The 21,128-nt window shown below is 38.9% G+C and overlaps 1 protein-coding gene across 1 annotated transcript in view; it reads left to right on the top strand.

The window, feature by feature from the left end:
* LOC106905764 (uncharacterized) overlaps positions 1-21,128 on the top strand; it is a 105,619-nt gene that overhangs the window by 66,063 nt on the left and 18,428 nt on the right. The window contains exons 5-14 of the mRNA XM_088005313.1: positions 5,271-5,313; positions 6,010-6,085; positions 7,122-7,340; positions 7,683-7,770; positions 7,859-8,011; positions 10,275-10,372; positions 10,878-11,053; positions 11,425-11,663; positions 14,453-14,602; positions 19,823-19,909. Of these exons, the coding sequence (XP_087861439.1) occupies positions 5,271-5,313; positions 6,010-6,085; positions 7,122-7,340; positions 7,683-7,770; positions 7,859-8,011; positions 10,275-10,372; positions 10,878-11,053; positions 11,425-11,663; positions 14,453-14,602; positions 19,823-19,909 (1,329 nt within the window). The remainder of the gene's footprint in view (positions 1-5,270; positions 5,314-6,009; positions 6,086-7,121; positions 7,341-7,682; positions 7,771-7,858; positions 8,012-10,274; positions 10,373-10,877; positions 11,054-11,424; positions 11,664-14,452; positions 14,603-19,822; positions 19,910-21,128) is intronic.

Below are 21,128 nucleotides of genomic sequence, written 5' to 3'. Positions count from 1 at the left end.
ACATTAACATTAAGCTATTTTTATGGCTAATCATTATGACCAGGATATTATCTTCATAAACTAACATCTTTGGCTTCATGGTAACCTCTTCCTTTACCCGTTTCCTTTTTTAATCTTTGACATTAAATTAACTTTTTATTTTATTTCTCCCTCATCAGGCTTCAGTCACCTCACTAATAATCTGAACATTTCCTCAGGGTGTGCCTGTGATCCTTGTTGTTTTTACACGATGTAGATATCAGCCATATTATGGTGTAATCACATCTTTAACGGCGCTCTGGTGGAATCCGGCTATCAGTTCCTGGTTTGATGTTGGTTTTGATCAGCCTGCCTTTGGGCAGACCTGAGATCACACGGCAGGAATACAGTGAAACATTCCAGCTTTTGAAGTTTGGAAAGATGACAAGACCAGGTCGCTTTCAACACTTCCAGCACATTCTAAAGGTTTTCCTAATCAGCCTGCGCAGGTGGTGTCAGCTGACCGGCTGGACCTTGACTGTCCGATCGCAATCTTAGACGTAATTTAGGTGTTTAAAAGATCAACGGAATATTTCTACCTCCTCCTTATGCAGGTATTGCTGTAGATTTGGTGGAAACGACAGCGTCATCAAAGAGACTTATCGGAGCGCAGCTGCTGCTTCCCGCCTGCGGCCCCCTCCTGATCAGGAGACCAAACAAGCCGGCGAATTAAAATGTCATTTCAGATGGTCTTTCTCCATCTCCGTTGGAGGAATGAGAATTTAATCTCCGCTCTTCAGGAGAATATTTGTTCCCAATGACTGCTTCATGTCGCAAACTTAGAATAAAAGCGCTTAATGATCTGTAATTAAAGGTTCCTAAGCTTTTCCAAAGAGAAAAACAAATTGGTCAAGAGCACCTTGCTAAGTGATTGTCTTCACCCTCAGCCAGTTAGTTCAAGGAGGAGATAAGTGCCAGCAGCTCTTTATTAGTGACTGCGACTGTAAATGAGTGTGGAAGTGAACTTCATTGTGGCCTCAGGTCTGGATGTTAGAGGATCAACATGCTTCTTTCTCTCAGACTGATGACATATTAACGTCTGTCAGCGTTAATATGCAGCTGCTCTGCAGCGCTTGGCGTTCCACAGATTACTGTCGGCTTCCTGCGCCATGGGCGGCTTGGAACTTTGTCGCACGCAGCAAAATGTGAGTGTGAGGATCAAAATAACAAGTAAATTAAAGCGCATTGCAGTGCCATTTCAGTTTCATTTATACTGCCAGTTCACAGCAAAAGTAATCTCATCTCGGAGAAAACAAGTAAACTTGGAGGGACAGCTCAGAATTCTTGAAAGGGAGGTTCTGTCAAAAAGTTCAAAGCATTTATTTTACCTGCAGTACATAACTCTCTTGTTGTGCTCAAAAAAATCAGAAGCAAGATTTTTTTGAGTTCCTTGTTGGAAACACAAACGCTAAGTTCACTCAGCGCTCAACGGGGACCTGAATCAGATTTTTTTTTTTTGCCAATATGTGGCATATATCTTAATTTTTCACATCAGTCTCAAAGGCCCAATTATGATCTTTTCACCAGAAAAAAAAATCTGAAGTGTGCCACTTATATGGGTACTAAATCACACACATATCTGATTGTTTTCAAAGTGACTGAAGTCTGTGTGGTCATGTCCCATTTTATTCGACTTTTATGTCGTTGATGTGAGACATGCGTCATCATTCTGCACCAGTAGATCAGGATGTACATAATGGCTGAACATTCTGATGATGAAATTATAAAAGAAGTCTTTAGTTGGGGGTGGCATGGTGGCGAAGGGGCGTATGGAAGCTTTAGTCCTTGACGCGGATGTCACAGATTCAAGTCCCAGCCTGATGACCGGGACTTGAACCTGCCTGATGGAAAAAAAAGAGAGATTTTACTGTCTCTTAGACAGGAAAATGTCTAAGAGAGGTTAGACATTTTCCTATCTAACCTCTCTTAAACAAAGGCTGCCTGAACCAAAAAAGTAAAAGAAGTCTTTAGCTACATTTCCATTCCAAATATGTGTCAAATTTTGTGAATATTCTGTAATGTCGAAAAAACACAATTTCATAACTGTGGTATTTCCATTTAAGAAGAAATGCAAGAAAAATCACACCTGGATAAGTTTGTTCATGCAATGAGGCATTCAAAAACACACCGCGGCATCGTCCTCCAACTACTTCCTGTTGTCTTGCTCATGGTTTGCACCACTGGCAACATCTAGTTGTTGATAATGTGACACCTGCGATGGAAAAATAATGTTTCCTTTGCAGTTTTGAAAAATAAACCAATTTTGATAGAGCAGAGACACCCACCTCCTCCATGGGGTGTAACTTTTTATCAAAAGTTACACATATTTGATCAGTGGAAACATCTTTTGCCAGTGAAGCACATCACATCACAATCCCATCATTCTTGGCTTCCTATTGAGGTTGCAGTCATTTGTCCACAAAAAGCTGTTTCTATTAGTTGTGTTTTCTTTTAATTAGCTTTCTTTATGTTGTTATGAACAACCTGCTCCCATTGGTGTATTAACTTAACATAAACAGCTCCATCAGTCATTACCTCCACAAACAGGGAGTTGTTGTGTGACATCATTTCAACGTTCTTCTTCTGTGCATGTGGGTCACTTTGATGTTATAAATCCTTCACACAGAAATCTGATTACACAATCTGATTGGTTAGGATTATCAACTTTTGATGTTTTATACTCTTCAAGTTCTCTTTGTCAACGTGTTCCTTTAGTGTTGGAACAAACAAAATGGAGATTAATATCAGATTCTCAGTCTCCAATTTGCAATTAAAATACTATTAATTCAGAGCTCTGGATTTCAACTTCCCGGTCAAATCCAGCGCTGTGTCAATCTGGATTATTCTGACCTGGAGTTTGAAGTTAGCAGCAAGTCCAAAGAAGACATGTATGCACTTTAAAACAGGTTCTGTCATTGCAGTTTACTTCAAATCAATTTTAGGAACCTCTAAATTGTTGTCATATTTCTATTAAGTGCTAATATTGGGTGGTACCTTATTCTGTTTTGTGGGTTTGGACCAGGATGTCCTTACATCATGCAGTTTACTAAAAAATCCAAAATGTGGGGTCTAATCATTTATCATTAAAATGTTTGACTGATTTTATTTTTCACTTTTGGGATAACTAGATAGAAGTAAATGATTGACTTTCACCAAAAGTGTCTTATATAATTCTGCAGTATTTCATAGCTTCAGATTTGGGAATTTGGGAATTCAAAAAGTTCAATAAAGTTGAATGAATTTGTGAAGTTATAACAAAGCCTATTACACTGACATGTGTAGCTTAAGTAAGTAAACAGAGCTGATTCTTTTTATTTATTTGCAAGTTTTCTTTGTTAATAAATTAAAGAACATCTCATTTAATTAGGTTAAATAAATCATCTTCTATAGTGAAACAAGCCTCTCAGACTTGATGTAATGTTGGTGAGATGCTTCACCGCAGTTAGTTTTCAGGGACTGCTTTTCTGTTTCGCTCATCAGCCTTGTACTGTCATGTAATCACAACTTTAAATACAAATTACACACATAAAGAGTGAGATGACACTCTGCCTCTGAGCTCATACTGAACTATGCAGTCCCCGCAACAACACACACAAATACACACAGACAGGAAATAATGTGACCACAGTATTACAAACACAACAAAAACAATGTACATCAAGCACACCTTGAAGATTATAGCTTTCTAATACAGTGTTGAGAAATCTGCAATGAGAATTTTATTTTATTATTTTCCATTACTGGATGAGAATAGAAAAAAAATTGACATGGAAAATTTTTTTTCCCAACTTTACTTTTCTTTTCGACATTTCTCAGTATATAAAACAAAAACCTTGGGCCTGTCGAAATTAACTCGATAAGCTTAATAAGCTCAAGCTAATTAGCTGGTCTAGCTCTACACCTCTAAAAATTAGAACATGTAGCTGATGTAAGTTCAGCTATCTTACCGCAATGGTGATATAGCTCTGTAATCAGCCAAATTTGAGAACCCAGTTTATCTGTAGGCTCTGAGAAAAGTGAGGTCTTAACTCTGGCTGATTCAGGTTTTAACACCTTCTTCTTCAAACATTAAGAACTCAAAGGCGCTAGAGGTTTTTTTTCTTTCTTGCTAGTAGATTTACTTCAGACGCACAAGAGTCAAACACATAAGAAAAATATTTTCGGCTCACATTGCAACCTTGTCAAAACTTACATGCCAGTAAATGACCTGGCCCTGCTAAACTCTACAGCTTTAAAATGGGAATCACTTCATCCTAATGCCTAGTGAATGAAACTGCTAAATGTGTGAATTTAACCAATAGAAACTGAACATAAGCATAACGTCCACAACAGCGCCTTGGAAAAACCTTTTCATGGTCACTATGTTACAACTTTATGAAAAGTTTGTGGTTTTTAAAATTCAAAGTTGTGCATAACAGTGGAATCAATGGCAAGTGACATATTGTTACCTAACTGTTTCAGAAATAAAAAGGTGAATATGTAAATTTAAATGTGGCAGACAGCTACTACTACTTGTACTCATCAGCCCTAGTATGAGACATGGTGATGGCAGCATCATACTGTGGGGATTATTTGGTACAGTGTGGGTAGAGAAACCGGTCAGTTGTGAGAGGCAGCAAAAGACTTGAGACTGCAGTCAAATGCGAATACATGCCACACTTTTCAGATTTTTGCTTAAGAGATATTCTGTCTCACAATTATGTTCAAGTCTATGTATTTTATTTCAGTCTGTTGGTGTTAACATGACAAAATGTGAAGCGTTTACTTCTATTGTTAGACGGCGCCCATTATTTTAATGTAAGTCAAATATTGTGAATAAGTTCCTTCAGATCAGCCAGTGTGAGTCAGTGTGATGAAATATTGAGAGTATCAGTGTTTTGGTAACAAGTCCAGCATGCTGAGAATACTTGTTGGGTAATTCCTTCATTCTTGTTCACTGCCACTGAGCAGTGTGGCTTCCAGCTGCCATCACAAACCGCTGCTGCCAAAACGAAACCAGTTCCCCGGCTAAAGACACGGTTAGCTGAACAACGGAACATGATGGGATCAGATAGGAAAGTCTGATCGCTGCGTGTCTGAACGGCTCAGCGGGGCGCAGGGCTCCGTTACCTTCACCATATGGAGAGGCTTTCATTAGCAGCAGTGTTAGCAATTAGAAGAAGACGTGACACCGTGTGTGCGCGTGTGCATGCGCGTGTGTGTGAGCCGTGTTTCCAATCTGCCCTGTGTGAACATTGCATTTTGTCTTTCAGAACTGGTTGGACCCCTCCAAAGAGATCAAGAAGCAGATGCGCAGTGAGTGTCTTTTCGGAGAACATTAGTTTACTAAAATACTTTTTTTTTTTTTTTTTTTTTACCAAGTTAATGCAACTTCAGTAAAATGGACTGGAAATAACAGCACTGTGAAGAATCATCTTTTCTGCTTGTTTGTTTTTATTGTATTTTGTTCTAGTTACAGATTTCCTCTATTTTTGCTCCTTTGTTGCATTTGAATCTCAAACCAAAGTTATTCTCACACCTGGCAGATTAAGTTAGAACTACATAATGTTTGAATGAACAAAGCATTTAAGAAAATGAACATAATACCAGCTGTTAAACACTGTGGTCATGTCATGGCCCAGGATGCTTTTGACATTAGGTTAAACAGATGCCATGAATACCTCCATATGGTTGAAATGAAACATTTTTTGAAAGAAAAATGGTTTAAAAATACTAATAGTCAGGAATCACAAATGTGCCAGCACCTTCTATGGCAACAAGAATTACTTTTTTCAAATAGTTGCTGGGTTGGTTTGGATAGTTATTTTCCCTTAATAAGCCGTCATTCGTTTTGTATTTACCCTAGTTTTTATTTTTGGACATTAAGATTAGTTTGATGATAGTACATATGTAAGTGTGACAGAAAATCAAGAACAAGAAACCCATAATGGGGAAATACATTTTCCAGTTTGTCTGAAGTCGTAGTTCTCACTGCAGCGTCTCCTCCAACAGACTCTCCATGGCAGTTTGCCTTTGCAGTGAAGTTCTACCCCCCAGATCCTTCCCAGCTCACAGAGGACATTACCAGGTACCAAACACACACATCCGCATGCTTCCATCCCACTGCGGACTCAGTATTTACTTCCATTGATTTTAGTTATTGCATTTATGCCTTTGACCATTAGTAGTCTATTCTCTGCTCTACCTTTAGCTAAAACTTAATTCACATAATATCTCTTGAACTGACTAGCAAAGCACATTCCAATTGAAAAAGAAAAGCTATCCACAACAACCTACTTTAGTTGGTGGTAGTGGTTATAATAGTCCTCTCTATGCAGTATGTACACACACACGCACACACACACACACACACACACACACACACACACACACACACACACACACACACACACACACACACACACACACACACACACACACACACACACACACACACATGTTTGTTTTGCTATCTTTATGGGGACTTTCCATTGACTCCCATTCATTTCTACAGCCTAAACCTTACCTTTACCCTTTTCCTAACCCTAACCATCACATACCTAACCCTAACCCTAACCAAAACTCAATTCATACCTTAGCCCTAACTCTGACCCCTGACCCAAAAACAGGGTTTCCCCTTGTGGGGACAAGGCTCCAGTCCCCACGAGGAGCGATTGGTCCCCACAACGTAGTATATGTCAGGAAAATCGTCCCCACAAGGTATTATAAACAAACGCACAGATACACACCATTTCACCCTTCCCCCCACATTACCAGTTGTAACACTTTCGCTTGTGCAGTCAGTGTTTATCAAAGAAGAAATTGCTCACACACATCATCTATAAAGATGCTAGTTTGCATGTGTGTGTGTGTGGGTGTGTGTGTGTGTGTGTGTGTCTTTACATAAAGGTACTGTAACAATTCTCTTGGCATATTTTCTCTGATTTCAAAGCTTTCAGAGCCCCCCCCTTCCTTTTCCATGGATTATCCCTGGAATGCCTGTAACTGGCTGGGATTAAGCAGGCTGACTACCTGTTGCAGCCTGCCTGCTTCAGGCTGTTCTGACAGCAAACCGAGGCCCCTCTTGCTCCTCTCTCCCTCACGTTTCTCATCTTGTCTCGCAGATACTACCTGTGTCTGCAGCTAAGGGATGACATCCTGTCAGGCCGGCTGCCATGCTCGTTCGTCACCCATGCCCTCCTGGGCTCCTACGCCATCCAGGCTGAGCTGGGTGACTACGACCTGGACGACCACGGCTCCGACTACGTTGGTGACTTCCGCTTTGCCCCCAACCAGACCCGGGAGCTGGAGGAGAGGGTGATGGACCTCCACCGAACCTACAAGTAATGACAGGACAGACTGCCGCGTTGATGAGATTTTTTATCCGGGGCGATATGCTGATGGGGTTTTCTCTTGTTCTGAAACATTTAATCATCCACATGGCCTCTGATTGATGCTGTGACATTACCATATTGTCCTCCTCAAGACAGTATGGTAATGCTTGCAGTTTGTATGAAAGCACTTTCTTAGTCAGTAGACTGTCTCACTCTCTAATTTGGAAACTTAGAAGTGAATACATCAAGCATATTCAGTCAGATTATTCCACCTACAGTCGGCATGATTCAGAGTTTCATTGCTTTATGAAATATGTTGACGCTGTTACATATTTCTGTGCTTTCATTAAGGGGGATGACGCCCGCAGAGGCTGAAATGAACTTCTTGGAGAATGCGAAGAAGCTGTCCATGTATGGGGTGGACCTCCATCACGCTAAAGTTTGCAACTCTCTGAATTTTTTTGAATTTAAGAAATAAACAATGGCTATTTGGGTCTTGAATAATTTCTTGTGTCGTTTGTCCGCAGGATTCGGAAGGGATCGAAATAATGCTGGGGGTATGTGCCAACGGTCTGCTGATTTACCGAGACAGACTGAGGATCAACCGCTTCGCCTGGCCGAAGATTCTCAAGATTTCTTACAAAAGGAGCAACTTCTACATTAAAATAAGACCAGGGGAGGTAAAGGCTGCTTAGCACCTGATCACATGCCAGGCCATTATCAGAAAAACACAATTTTGAAATTGCGGTGTTTTCATTAAATAAGAAATTAAACTAAAATCACAAGTGAATTTTTTTTTTTTCAAACGTTAAGTCATTAAAAATCATGGCAGTGACAGATGTAAACAGTTACATGAGTTGCACTTAAATTCAGTCATGGTGCTAGCGCTCATCATCTTTCAGCCAGAGGAGATGCTGGTGTTTTATTCAGGCGTTGGCGCAACAAGCCCCGCCGACTTGGGAGGGAATAGATACGCAGCGTTTTGGGGAAATTATAGTCACAGATTTTATAGAATGACTGAAGACTGTTCTCTTCTTTTACTTTTCTATCAGTAGTAACGTCCTGCTGTTGATCATGCCACTCGTATGATGTCACATGATCATACGATCCATTGCAGTGTTTGGAAAGTGTTTCAATTGCACTTTTTAATAAAAAGAAACATATATATATATATATATATATATATATATATATATATATATATATATATATATATATATATATATATATATATATATATATATATATATATATATATATATTAATTGCTGTTTCCATTGAGCAATTTTTATTTTTTGTAATTCCAAGTTGTGCAATTTTATGGTTAATGAAAAGGCATCTATTAAAAACAAATGCATCTTTATAAAGTTATAGTCATGATATACTGTATACTATTCAAATAATGGACATGAATATTGTTGTAATTTTTGTTATTAATGATGCATTTTAACAGCTTCTAGAGACAGAATGATGGTAAAACACACGTTTCAAATCAACGCTCAGTTGATTGAAACTTGTGTGGAAAACTTATGGAAAATAATCCCTGGCGCACAAACTTTGAACTATCAGATCATTCTGATCCATTGTACTCTATCAGCAGAATGTGTGTCAGACTCAAGGATGCAAAAGTGAAAAACTCAGATAAAATCCTACAAGGACAATTTAACTTTATTTCAGGTAATTCAGAATGTGGCTGCTGCTAGAATGTTGTGTATAAATACCCATTCAATAAGTGAATATTATTTATTTCAGGAACTTGTTCACCAAGTGAAACAGATTTTATAGATGAATTACTCTCATAGGGGTGTTTTCCAGCCTATATTCTTCATAATTATGATTATGGCTAGCAAAAACACGACATTTAAAATTAGAATATTACATCAGACAAATAAAAAAAAAATTTTATAATACAGAGATGATGACTTAATTAAAAGTATGTTTAATAACCATTTGAAGGTTATTTTCAAATGGTACGTTTTATCTGGAAAATTAGTCTCATCAGAATGCATATTTTAATTTATTGAATATGACTGTACTGGTAAATATTGTGCTGATGACATCTGTTGCAATAGACGCCTGTTTTCTTCTTTTCTTGCCTTTCATTTGTGTCTAGCATGAGCTTTTCTTGCTGCGAGACTCCTACTGGCTAACATAAAAAATACAACTTCCAGCTACAGCACTGGAAAAAATTTAGACACAACTACTGACAGCATGTTTCCAAAATTCCATACAAAAACTGAGAAATGGTCAAAATAACGAAAAAGATGCAACGCTTTCAAACCTCAAATAATGCAAATGAAACAAGTTAATTTTCTTTTAGAAACAATACTAATGTTTTAACTCAGGAAGAGTTCATAAATCAACATTTGGTGGAATAACCAGGAGGTTCACTGCAGTAGGCTCTTCATTTTTTCCTTAGCTGAACTATTGCTCTCCAAAGAGTCCTTTGTGATGTGAATATTGTGCACAATGACATTACTATAATGATATATTTGTAAACTATTGTGCATCCCTAAATCGGATTTGCTGTGATTTGTTGCAGATCTGACTTTTTAGAGAAATTGTGCAGAATATTTTTTTGTTTCAATTCAAAAGCTGCCATATTAGAGTAAGTCTGCAGACTTCCCAGAGACATGTACCATAAACATGTCCTGTATTTTTGGAAGCCGTATCAGATATGAATGTCAAGCCAAGCAGCTGGGCTGCACAGTGAGCCTGTGAGGAAGCCAAATAAAGAAGCCGTTCAGCAGAGCTGCTGCAGCTGCAGCCGCAGCTACAAACTGTAAATATAGACTATGGAATACATTTTTATCCAGGATATTCTGAACTTTTTCTCACCCTTTCTTTGCAGATGCTAATACAATTTCTGAATTTTCCCTCATGTTGATCCAACCCTGACCTCTCCTTTATATTTCTGTGTTTGTGTGTTTCTGGCCCATCCAGTATGAGCAGTTTGAAAGCACCATTGGGTTTAAGCTTCCGAATCACAGAGCCGCCAAGAGACTGTGGAAGGTCTGCATTGAGCACCACACCTTCTTCCGGTGAGAAAAACATTTCAGATTCAGTTCTCATTAGCATTTCTGCACCAACAGTCCCTGGCAAAAGTATTCACACTCTAGTTCAAACCAAAGAAATCATCTGGTTTTTGGTAGAAAGAGAAAAACAATAAATCACGTAAATGACGGTTATTGAGTGTGCTTTAATTTCTCTTACAATTACTTGATTTATTGCTTATTGCGTCAGGTGCAACCATGACAGGGTCAATTCCTATTTATTTTGGGACGACGTTCCCAGAATTCCTTTGAATTTGTTAGCAGAACTCATTACTGAAGTAAAATATTGTTGCTGTCAGTAGTGAAGTTTTCTGAATTTTACTGTTTAAATACAGTTAGCCTTGATATCCTCTTTCTTGTCTTTCTTTCTATCTATCTCTCTCTCTTTCTTTCTTTCTTTCTTTCTTTCTTTACAAATGTTCTGTTCTAAAGCTCTCTCTCTCTCTTCATTTTTTTGTCGTGTAGAAACATGTGGTGTTTTTTGTTTCCACAGCCTGGTTTCTCCAGAGCCTCCTCCTAAGGGCTTCTTGGTGATGGGCTCCAAGTTTCGGTACAGTGGAAGGACGCAGGCTCAGACCAGACAGGCCAGCGCCCTCATTGACCGCCCGGCGCCTCACTTTGAGCGCTCCGCCAGCAGGAGGTACCTGCTGTCCAGGAGCTTGGATGGTGGTGAGTAACTTGGCCTAATGAAGCACCAAAACAGAGATACAGCGCAGGGTTATTCAAAGCTTTTGCCACAAACTACGACGTGGTTCATCTGATTTTTATGTTAAATGAGCACAAAGTTGTACAAAACTGAAGGGGGGAGAAAGTAATACAGGCAAAAAAATTTTTTTTTACAGTGATATGTTTTTTATTCAGCTACTTTTACTTTGATACAGTTACGTCAAAAAGACATAATAAATAGTTCTTATCGTCACTTTTACTGTTATCACAACAGTACTACAAAATATGGAGATAAAATACGAAGTAGCTCAGATAGCTAATAGCTGCAGCTCGCTGTCTTCTACTGTTTGAAACCTTGGCCTTTCTGATCCAAGCAGAGTTCTCGCGGCCTGTGTCGTCCATGTGCGAGAACCACGACGGTCTGTCCCGCCGCAGCGCCAGCGAGCAGCGGCGCCTCCGCAGCCCTTCGGTGGACGAGCAGGAGCAGGAGGCGGAGCTGGAGCCCAGCCTGGAGCAGGACGAGGACGACAGGGACCCAGATCAGAGCCAGGACATGGAGCAGGACAAGGACCAGGACGGCAACACCACGCCGAGCAGAAAGAGGGAAATCAGGGTGAGGAAGCTTCAGCCAGTTTCAAGTCAACTCTGGCTTCTTGAAGTGCAGAGCTGGACAGGAACTGCTGAGGTGATGATGTAAATACAAGCAGAATTAGAAGCTTCTCACTACAACTCAGGTGAGAAGCAGCTTTGCTAGGCTAATGCTAGCCTTTTCTAACTCTTCTCCTTCACTCCTATTCACCCAGCTTTCATGCCTTGACTGCACTCCTTATTAATCTGGCTAGCTTCACAGCACATAAAGCTGCAGTCTTTTTTTTTTAACATGTTTCCTAAAACTATCACCATGTTTTGACAGCATGTTATGAGACAGGTAATCTGTGAAAAGATCACCTCTACCTAGCCTTAGCATTCACTGGGAGCTGCACACAAACAGGCATCATTGACAGTACTGAGACCCGCCTCCACTTGGTTCTTATTGGTTATTTCTGTTTAGCACTGGTAGCACTGGAAGAAGGCAAAGGAGCTTAATTTCTCCCTCTATATTTAAAAAAGTATATATATTTTTTAAAATAAAAGTTACATACTGCAGCATTAACTCTTTCTGAGGCTGGAGCCTGGCCTTCTGTCTCTAACACTAGTTCTCTGTTCTTCAACCCTTGCTGGCAATAAGGAGGAGGTTGGCTCCCCAGCTGACAGTAAACAGGAGGTATTTGGTGTCTGTTTATTGGTCTGCACGATGTTTTCAACTATCCATCAGTAAATCTGTCAGACTCTACCTCAGCCCTTAAATGTTCATCTTCCACTTTGCGAGTAAGGCCTCCAAAAAAAGCATCAGTGAAAGAATTTAGCGTCGTTGCATAATGTCTGTAATTTATAGCTGCATGAAAATGGAACGGCAAGTGTTATATTTCAATTTCAGTTCAAGTTTATTTCTACATGCACCTCGTCTCAAAGCGCTTTACACACAAAGCAGTCAGTTTAGCCCAATCCTGCAGACCTATGTCTATTTATTCAACAATTTAGCACCAAACTGGATTTTGGATCAATAATATTGCTTATTTTGCCGATGTTCAGTTCTGTTTTAAAATGCAATTAATTACAATAAATAATCACAGACACTCTAATTAACATGAATAAAAAAAAAATAATCTGGTCCCACCAGTTAGTCTTAATTCCTGGTACTGGTTGTATTGGATTAAGATGGTTGGTATCAACCAGGTTGTGCTGATTGAACCCACTGATAAACTGATCTTTAGACACCGTCACTAGTTGAAAGAACAGAAAAGTTTGTATTTTAGGTTTTCATAGACTTATTCTCAACTAACCACCAAATGTATTTAATACCCTACATGTTTCTATAAGGGAGACAAAAACAAAACATTGAATAGTCAATGTTTTGTTTTTTCAGTTGTGTGTAATAACACAACTGAAAAATGGGAAAATAACAAAACAGCAAAAATTAATTCCTAGACTATGGCAGTGTTAAAGGCAGAATAGTTGACCTGTGTCCAATGGGAGAAAGTTTATTTCGGTTAAAGTTGAACCAACTTGAACTTGGACAAAATTTCACTCCTATTAACCATTTCTGTTAAGGTAACCAGGATAACCAGAATACCCAGGGAAAACCAACCCATGTTCATGGAAAACATTCAGCCTCTAGAAAACCTTTGTCAACATTTCATATAAAACTGTCCTGACTTGTTCTTTTGTACAGCGCTTCATGGGTCCATCTGAGGTCTTTCGTTGTGTCTTCATGCTTTCCGTTGTCTCAAATTCCAAAATGTATTTTCTCTCAAAGCACTTTCTTACTTTAATAATTAAGATGTCAGACCTATCTCCTCCCCATCTCCCTGATCCTCCATCTTGTTTCTTCACCTTGTCCTTTTACTGTATGATCTTGCACTCTTCATCTCTTGCACGCCTGTTCTCCTGCCCCAACTCAGCTCTCTCAGTTGGACCAGGAGACCACTCCTCGGCACAAAAAGGAGGTATAACTTCCATGGATTTGGCTCTAGCGATGTCTGCTTTTCATACTGCTTTTGCTTCTGTCTCTTTAACTTGCTGATAATTTATTGCATCCATAAAAGGATGTATTATATTTTGCTCAAGTGTCTGTGAAGTATCAGTAGTTTGATTTATTCAACCTTAAAACAAGTGCTTAGATTTAACAGTTCTCAGTTCTACAAATGCACATTCCTAAGACAAACTTTGAATTTGTCTTTATTCCTTTTAGCTTCATTGCTAAAAGGAATAAAGCTTCACTATGGTTCAAGGACACACTTGACAATGTCTCAATTTCTCCTTGAATGACTAAAATAATTATGGAGCTGCCAGAGAAATAATAATAAAAAAAAAAACGTGGTTAAGGAGCATTTCACTCAGAACTGTGAAAAATGTCAATACTCGAGAGAGTATTAAATTATGGTGCTACATGACTGCATCATTGACTTTGTCATCACTTCAAGCACATAAACAAACCAAACAAAACCTTAATAGGAAGCAGAATTTTAATCAGCAAGCAAATTAATAGATGTTTCATATTCATTTTATCATTGAACTTTGGAGCGAGAGCTAGATTAAAATGCTTGTTTGTATCTCTACAAGCAATTCAGCTGGAACCATAATTGTTTTTTTTTTTGGTCCAGTAGCATTAAAGGAGACAAAATAGAAGAGACACAAGCAATAATCTGCTCTCAGCCCGAGTTTAAGCCGATCTTTTGGTGCACATTCCAGCATACGCAGCATTGTCTCCCCGTCTTTTCCTGCTTATGTGAGTTCTATTGTTTAAAGCAAGGCATTGTGAATTACTGCTAACGCCTTCCTCTGTCTTGTGGTGTCCTCCAGTTTCTTGATAAATCTCAGGACGTCTTGCTGAAGCACCAGGCCAGCATCAACGAGCTGAAGAGGACCCTGAGGGAACCCAACAGCAAGCTGATGGCCAGAGAGAAGCGTCTCTCTGCGACGTCTCCGACGGGAACGCCAGAGAAGAAGGCTGTGAGTAAGGGTAGTGATCGGGTTGCTCTGTGGCTACCAGTTCTAACACTTGACCCTCTCTGAGAAAGGCCATTGATAGTTTTTATCTGGATGCTTGAATGTTCAATTCTAAATGACTTGCTTTCAATATGACCTGATTTTAACCCAGATAGTTATGGAAAGTAAAGAAAAGTTCTGCATAATTATAAAGTAGAAGGTAAAAGATTAATAGTTTATTTTGATCTTTTTACAAATACAGAAATCTGAGTATGCATTAATTTAAGGCTGAGTTAAGCAAATTACAAGAATAGAGTCATAATACTATAAGAATAAAGTTGTACCATTACAAGAAGTCATAATATCATGACTTTGTTTTATTTCAACTTTTTTCTCATATGACTTTTTTCTTCACTTTATTCTCATATGAATTTATTTTCATAATTTCATGACTTTACTCTCATAATATTGACTTTATTTTTATAATTTTATAATTTTGTTGTCATAACTTTATGTTTTTTATATTTAATTTGTTCTTGGTATGGCCATAATATTCCGTGGTGGTATTCAACTCCCCCTGTCAATACTGCTTCTGTGATTACAATAATCTTTTATTATTCTCAAATGGATTCAGCTCTGGGCTTTGTCTAGGCCTTTCTGGAACATAAACATGTTTTGCCCTTTTCTAACCATTCCCCTGCAGATTTGGCTGCATATTTATTGCCACTATCTCGCTTTAAGGTGAACCTCCTACTCAGTTCCAAGTCATTTAAATGGGTTTTCTATAAGCGTTCCCCTCCAGCATGACACTGCCACCACTATGTTTCACTGTAGGGATGGTGCTTTCCATCATTATGCATTTAGCCCAAAATGTAAAATATTGAATTTTACATTCTGTTCTACCTGTTTTTCCATAGAAGTCATATGAGTAACCAACTTAGTCAAAGTTGGTAATTGGTTGTACTGGATTTTACTTTGGGGTATAAGAGTAATGGTGGGTTTTAATACAAAAGTATTTCACAATTCTCTGATTTTCTTTTTGTAAAAAAATGAAAACCATCAAAAACGTTCTGGCCACTTTAACACTCTTTGTGTTTGTCTATCACATAAAATCACTTGCACTTCTCATGTTTGAGTTGTGCATTCATGTGACTTAAACAGTGTAGAAAAATGTCAAGGAGAATTAACAAGATTAGTAAAGCCTGGGTTTCCCTGCATGCACTTCAAATAGCTCTCTCTCCCTCTGTGGAGATGTTTACACATACCGAAACAATCGGGCACATTTCACTTTCAGACGTATTTAATAGAGTGCATTTTGTGTTGCTCAAGAGTTCCAGGTGTAATCCCTTTAATATCTTGGAGATATTTGTGGCTGGTACTTAATTTGTGGCCTTTGAAAAGAGATTCTCGGTCATGTCTTTCCCCCTTTGATTGCTAATTAGCGACAGCGTTCTTTCTGCCAAATTACAAAAATCGTTTAAGCTTTTATCCCATTCTGGAAACTGAGATTGGAAATCGGATGATGCTTGTGTTTCCCCGTACCTAAGCTGCCCCTCAGTCAATATCTCATTCGCTGTCTGTATCAATCAGATTAAGTTGGAGAAATGTCAAATGTTGTCTGCAATAGAAAATCCAATCAGCAGTGCGCCTCACGCCAGAGAAGCGCCGGTGTTATTGTGTTACTGTGAGGAGAATTCTTGGATCTGTTACACTTTTTAGACTCTGCTCTTTGATGTGGTTTCACAAAAATAATGTCTGATGAATTCATTCCTTTGCTTTTGGAATGTTTGTTTCTGAAGGTGTTTAACACACCAACTGAGTTCCTTTAGTTAATGTATTCAATATCCATTCAACTATTACTAAATGTTTGTGAATAGTCGTAAAAAGATTATAAAAAAGCAAATGCCTTTTAATATTCAAAGTAAATGTTACAACATGAAATATATGGTTAACTGCATGAACCCTCACAGCAGTGGTGGGCAGGTACACGTATTGGTGTAGCGCTTTAGCTTAAACGTTAGTTCCACTTAAGCTAAAGCGCTACACCAACACGTTATTTAGTGGAAACTAATGCTAAAGCGCTAACGTCAATTCAGACTATATCTGCCCTTGAAAGACTCCAACCCTCGAACCCCAATTTAATTTTGACAATATGATTTACATTTTCTATTATGCCCTTATATATTGCATTTTTGTATACATCTTGTCCATGTTTTATTTTAGTCCTATATAATTTATGTTTAAAATAAGGTTATTGGGGAAAAAGGACAGAAAGTAAGAAAAGTAAACAGGATTGCTGCATAAGCAGTTTTCACCCATTTTAAATAGAATATAATGAATAGAATGAATATAAATGTCTAGAACTACCTGAAAATGTCTTTAAGTCTACAACCAAACAGATGGTGATCTTTATTGAGCTGAAAGTTTACAAAACAACCAAGTAAATTAGCACTTCAGAATTTATGTGGAAAAACAAGTGAACAGGAAGCTAACTGCACTAAATACACTGCTCAAAAAAATAAAGGGAACACTCAAATAACACATCCTAGATCTGAATGAATGAAATATTCTCATTGAATACTTTGTTCTGTACAAAGTTGAATGTGCTGACAACAAAATCACACAAAAATCATCAATGGAAATCAAATTTAATAACCAATGGAGGCCTGGATTTGGAGCCACACACAAAATTAAAGTGAAATGTTCCCTTTATTTTTTTGAGCAGTATATTTTCAGTTAGCTAAAGCACCAAGCTAATAGAGTGCATTAGCGCTTTAGCGGAAATAAGCCTGCCACTGCCTGACAGCACTATTAAATTATTCAGTTCATGGTTCATTGTTTACTCTGATAATTTGCACTGAATAAAGTCAGCTAATGTTCCATAGACCGAACAATAGCAGCTGGTAGCTAGCCTCCAACAGGCCTCCAAATGACCAATTAGTACCAGTAGAATAGTTTTTTGGACAAATAATCTTCAAGCCTTACTTTGGGAAAAGGCTGCCTTACACACATAAGTAGAGCTGGATGTTGGTGTCAAAGAGGTTCCCTCATGTCTTTATGAACAAATCAACATCAATATCTTGGGTTGCACATGAATGCAGCCACCAGTTTCATTAGAGCGAAATCTAGAAATTCCTTTAGCTCATGTGGCATTAAGTAAAAACACCAAGTCGAGCCGCCACTGATCTTCATTAATTTGCTCTTATTTTGGACATTTTGTAACAAGGAGAAACTCCTTAATCTCTGGACATAGCTCTCCAAATCTCTGCAAGACTTCCCCTCTCCAGCTAAGCCGTCTCACGTCGGTGTGTAACGGGAGTCCGGAGCAGTTGTGTCTGCTCCCCAACAGCTGTCTTTGAAAGGATCTAGAACAAGGGATTTTGTTGCCACATCTATTATCTCTTTCATGTTTGTCATTTCTGTGCATAATGCTTGTCAAAGTATTATGCAATGATAATTAGAGGAAGTCTGGGAAAGTGTTGTCCTGCCTGAGTAATACTGTTACCAGCGCCTGTTCTGCATTCACAACAAGGCTGCAAAATGACAGAGATAATAGATGTGGCAACAGAATCCCTTGTTCTAGATCCTTTCAAAGACAATTGTAGGGGATCGGACACAACTGCTCCAAACTCTTGTTACGCACGGCTTTGTGGGGGAGGTGAAATCTTGCAGAACTCTGGTGACTTGACTAATTATTGTGAAGAACACTCTCAACATCTCTCCAGAGCTGCTGCATCAAACCGTCACCCATCCTTTCACAGCTCTGTGTAACCACTTGTGACAATTCCGACAAACGTACTTCAAGAATGACATGATGATGAATAAGTAGTACTTTCATTCCCTATTAAAATGGTATGCTTTTGGTGTGACTGGCAATTATATTTTATCTAGTCACTTAGCAGTGACTAGATAAAATATCTAGTCACTGCTATAAGGCCTGGAAAGCTGGCAGGCCTTATATAGGCCTTATATCTGTCTAAGCAAAACTCATAGAGTTTTGCTTAGACTTGCTTCATCTTCATCATGCTAACTTTGAGATGGAGATGCTCAATATATCGGCATTAACATTGATATCACCCAATGTAAGTCATCAAGTAAACTGGGCTGATATTAACAACCAATGCTTATTTCCATCTTGTTGCCATTTGAATATGTGTTTCTGGAAGGGGAGTCGAGGGTGTTGGCCATGTGGTATTTGTTTGGTCATGTGACAGTAACGGTGATGCAGCAAAGGATTGCTGGGAGTTTAATTGAAGTAGAGAAGCAATGTCTGTAGTGTGGTTGTTTTTGAGTCGAGAGGGTAGTGATATGTATGCCATATTTAGGGCTAGGACTTTAATCTTTTCATTTTGATTAATTCATTACATAAATTTCAATGTGTTAAAATTTGTAATGCAATTAATCAAGGTTTTTTTTTTTTTTTTCAATCAATTATTTTTTCATGCTAAAGAAACAAACAAAGGTTCCAGTCCTGAGCTGGAACATTTACATCTCATGTCTGGTACCACCACGAGTGACATTTGCTAACAACAATTGGCAACAAATCTGCTTCTCTTGGCCAACTGGGGGTTTATTTTTGCTTCAAAAAATGATCTGATTGGACACTGGAAAACAGTATTGATGTGTGCAAGTTATCCTAAAAGGAGTTAGCCTATCGGCAAAGCTATTCCAACCTGATATTGCATCATCGCAATGCTAAATATGAAGCAGCAGCACAGACGTCCCCATTGGGGACATCAGCGTACATGGTCCTATTCTCAAAAAACAATAGAGATCTACGCAAAGAATTTTTATGTTAAGATAATGTAGCAAAGTTTAAAGAACAGCTGACAGGCTGTCCATTATGACGCTATAGCTCATAACTTTTTTTTTAAAGATCAAGACCCTCCTCCCACTACTGCTTGGTTCCAGTTGATGCTAAGCAGGGTGACATTTTGGTTCTGGGTGAAAGGTCAACGGGCATCTTCATAAAGATTATCGATTCATAAGTGCAGTTCAAGGGTTCAAATGGGCTTACTGAGCCTGGATTTAAACAAGTCAAATTTTCTCTATATTTTATTTGCTAAAGGACTGGCCAACCATTAACAGGCATTAACAGATTTGAACAGATATGGAGTTTGGAGGGTTGGTTAAGCCACTGAAACACTGACTCTCTCTGCTGTTTCTATTTTCCTCCTTTTGCATGAAATGATGATGACCTCTAACTGTTGTTCTTCTTTCTCTCCTCTGCTGCGTGTCGGCCAGTTGGGGGGCCGTTCAGTGGGAAAAGACGCTGTTAACAGCCCTTCTGTTGAGGGCTTCGTCCAGAAGGCTCTGGTCACTTCACCTGAGGTTCCACATCTTTCACTGCTCCTCTTCATGAAACACTTTACTGTTTGTAGGGATGACCATGCAAAGCACGTCTCAGCATGCTCCAGTTTCAACCTTTTTATCATTTGTTTCTACTGAACAGTTAATACAAGTGAATATAATTACATGAGAAACAGGTGAAATGTTTCTTCATTGTAGTAAGTCAAATAAAACAGTTTTTATACATCGTGTAAAGAAAAAATACGTTCAGAGTCATATGTTTTGGTAATTCTGAGGATTATGGCATACGGCTAATTAAAACTCTAAAGTCAGCTCCTCCGAAAAAAATTATTACATAAAACCAACTTAAAAAATATATCAGTCACCGGTGACGACCACACGATCTGCCTGTTTGAGCTCACCGTCAACGCATCGCCACACAGAGAAACCGGTCTGATGGAGTCGAGCGTGGGTTCTCTGCAGACAGGAGTGGACTCACCTGATGGAGCCAAAGCGAGTTTGAACTTTCCACTAACTTTCTAACAGACATTGATGTTACTGTGTATGTCCATGTTGTGGCTTATGCAGTCTAAGAGGAGACAGCTGAACGTCCAGCAGACAATCATTTCATTGACATCCTGCTGAAGGAAGATAAAAGGTCATTGCCTAAGAAGCCAGGTGTTCAGAATGCTGTCTCCAAGCATGTTAATGGGAAACTAAGTGGAAGAAAAAAGTGTTCTATCCAAAAATTTTGGCGGTGATTCACAAGACATGGACTGCTGCTGAGGTCGGTGCTTCAAGAGCCTGGAGGAAGACTGAAGAGACAGGATCCAAGTTGCCTGAGTCCAACGTTAAGTTTTCAGAGTCAGTGATGATTTGAGGAGCTTAAAGTCAGCTCAGTTATTTACTATGTAATATCAGAATACTTCATGATTTCACAAGCATAATCCCCAGCAGGCATGCAAACTACTGAAAGTACAGATACCTGGTTTAATGACGATGCTAGCTCTGTGCTGGAACTCTAGACTTCTATATTGTAAGGAGGGAGGAAACACACCAAACCCTAATGTACTGTTACCTTCAGTTGTTATGAAAATGCTGCACTGAGAAGTAGTTCATATGATGAGTTCAGCAGACTCATAACTCCACAAGATGTTGGAAAATTGCTGCTCCTGCTAGTCTGAAGGGTTGCTCTGTGAGGCAGAAGCTTGGCTGGAGACTGCAGCACTAAGGAGGAGCTTTGTGGAAATAGGCAGAGTTT

Source organism: Poecilia mexicana, unplaced genomic scaffold (assembly GCF_051168715.1).
Source record: "Poecilia mexicana isolate PSO_F unplaced genomic scaffold, ASM5116871v1 scaffold_5, whole genome shotgun sequence".
In the NCBI taxonomy this organism is placed as follows: Eukaryota; Metazoa; Chordata; class Actinopteri; order Cyprinodontiformes; family Poeciliidae; genus Poecilia; species Poecilia mexicana.
This window is presented reverse-complemented; position numbering and strand designations above follow the sequence as displayed.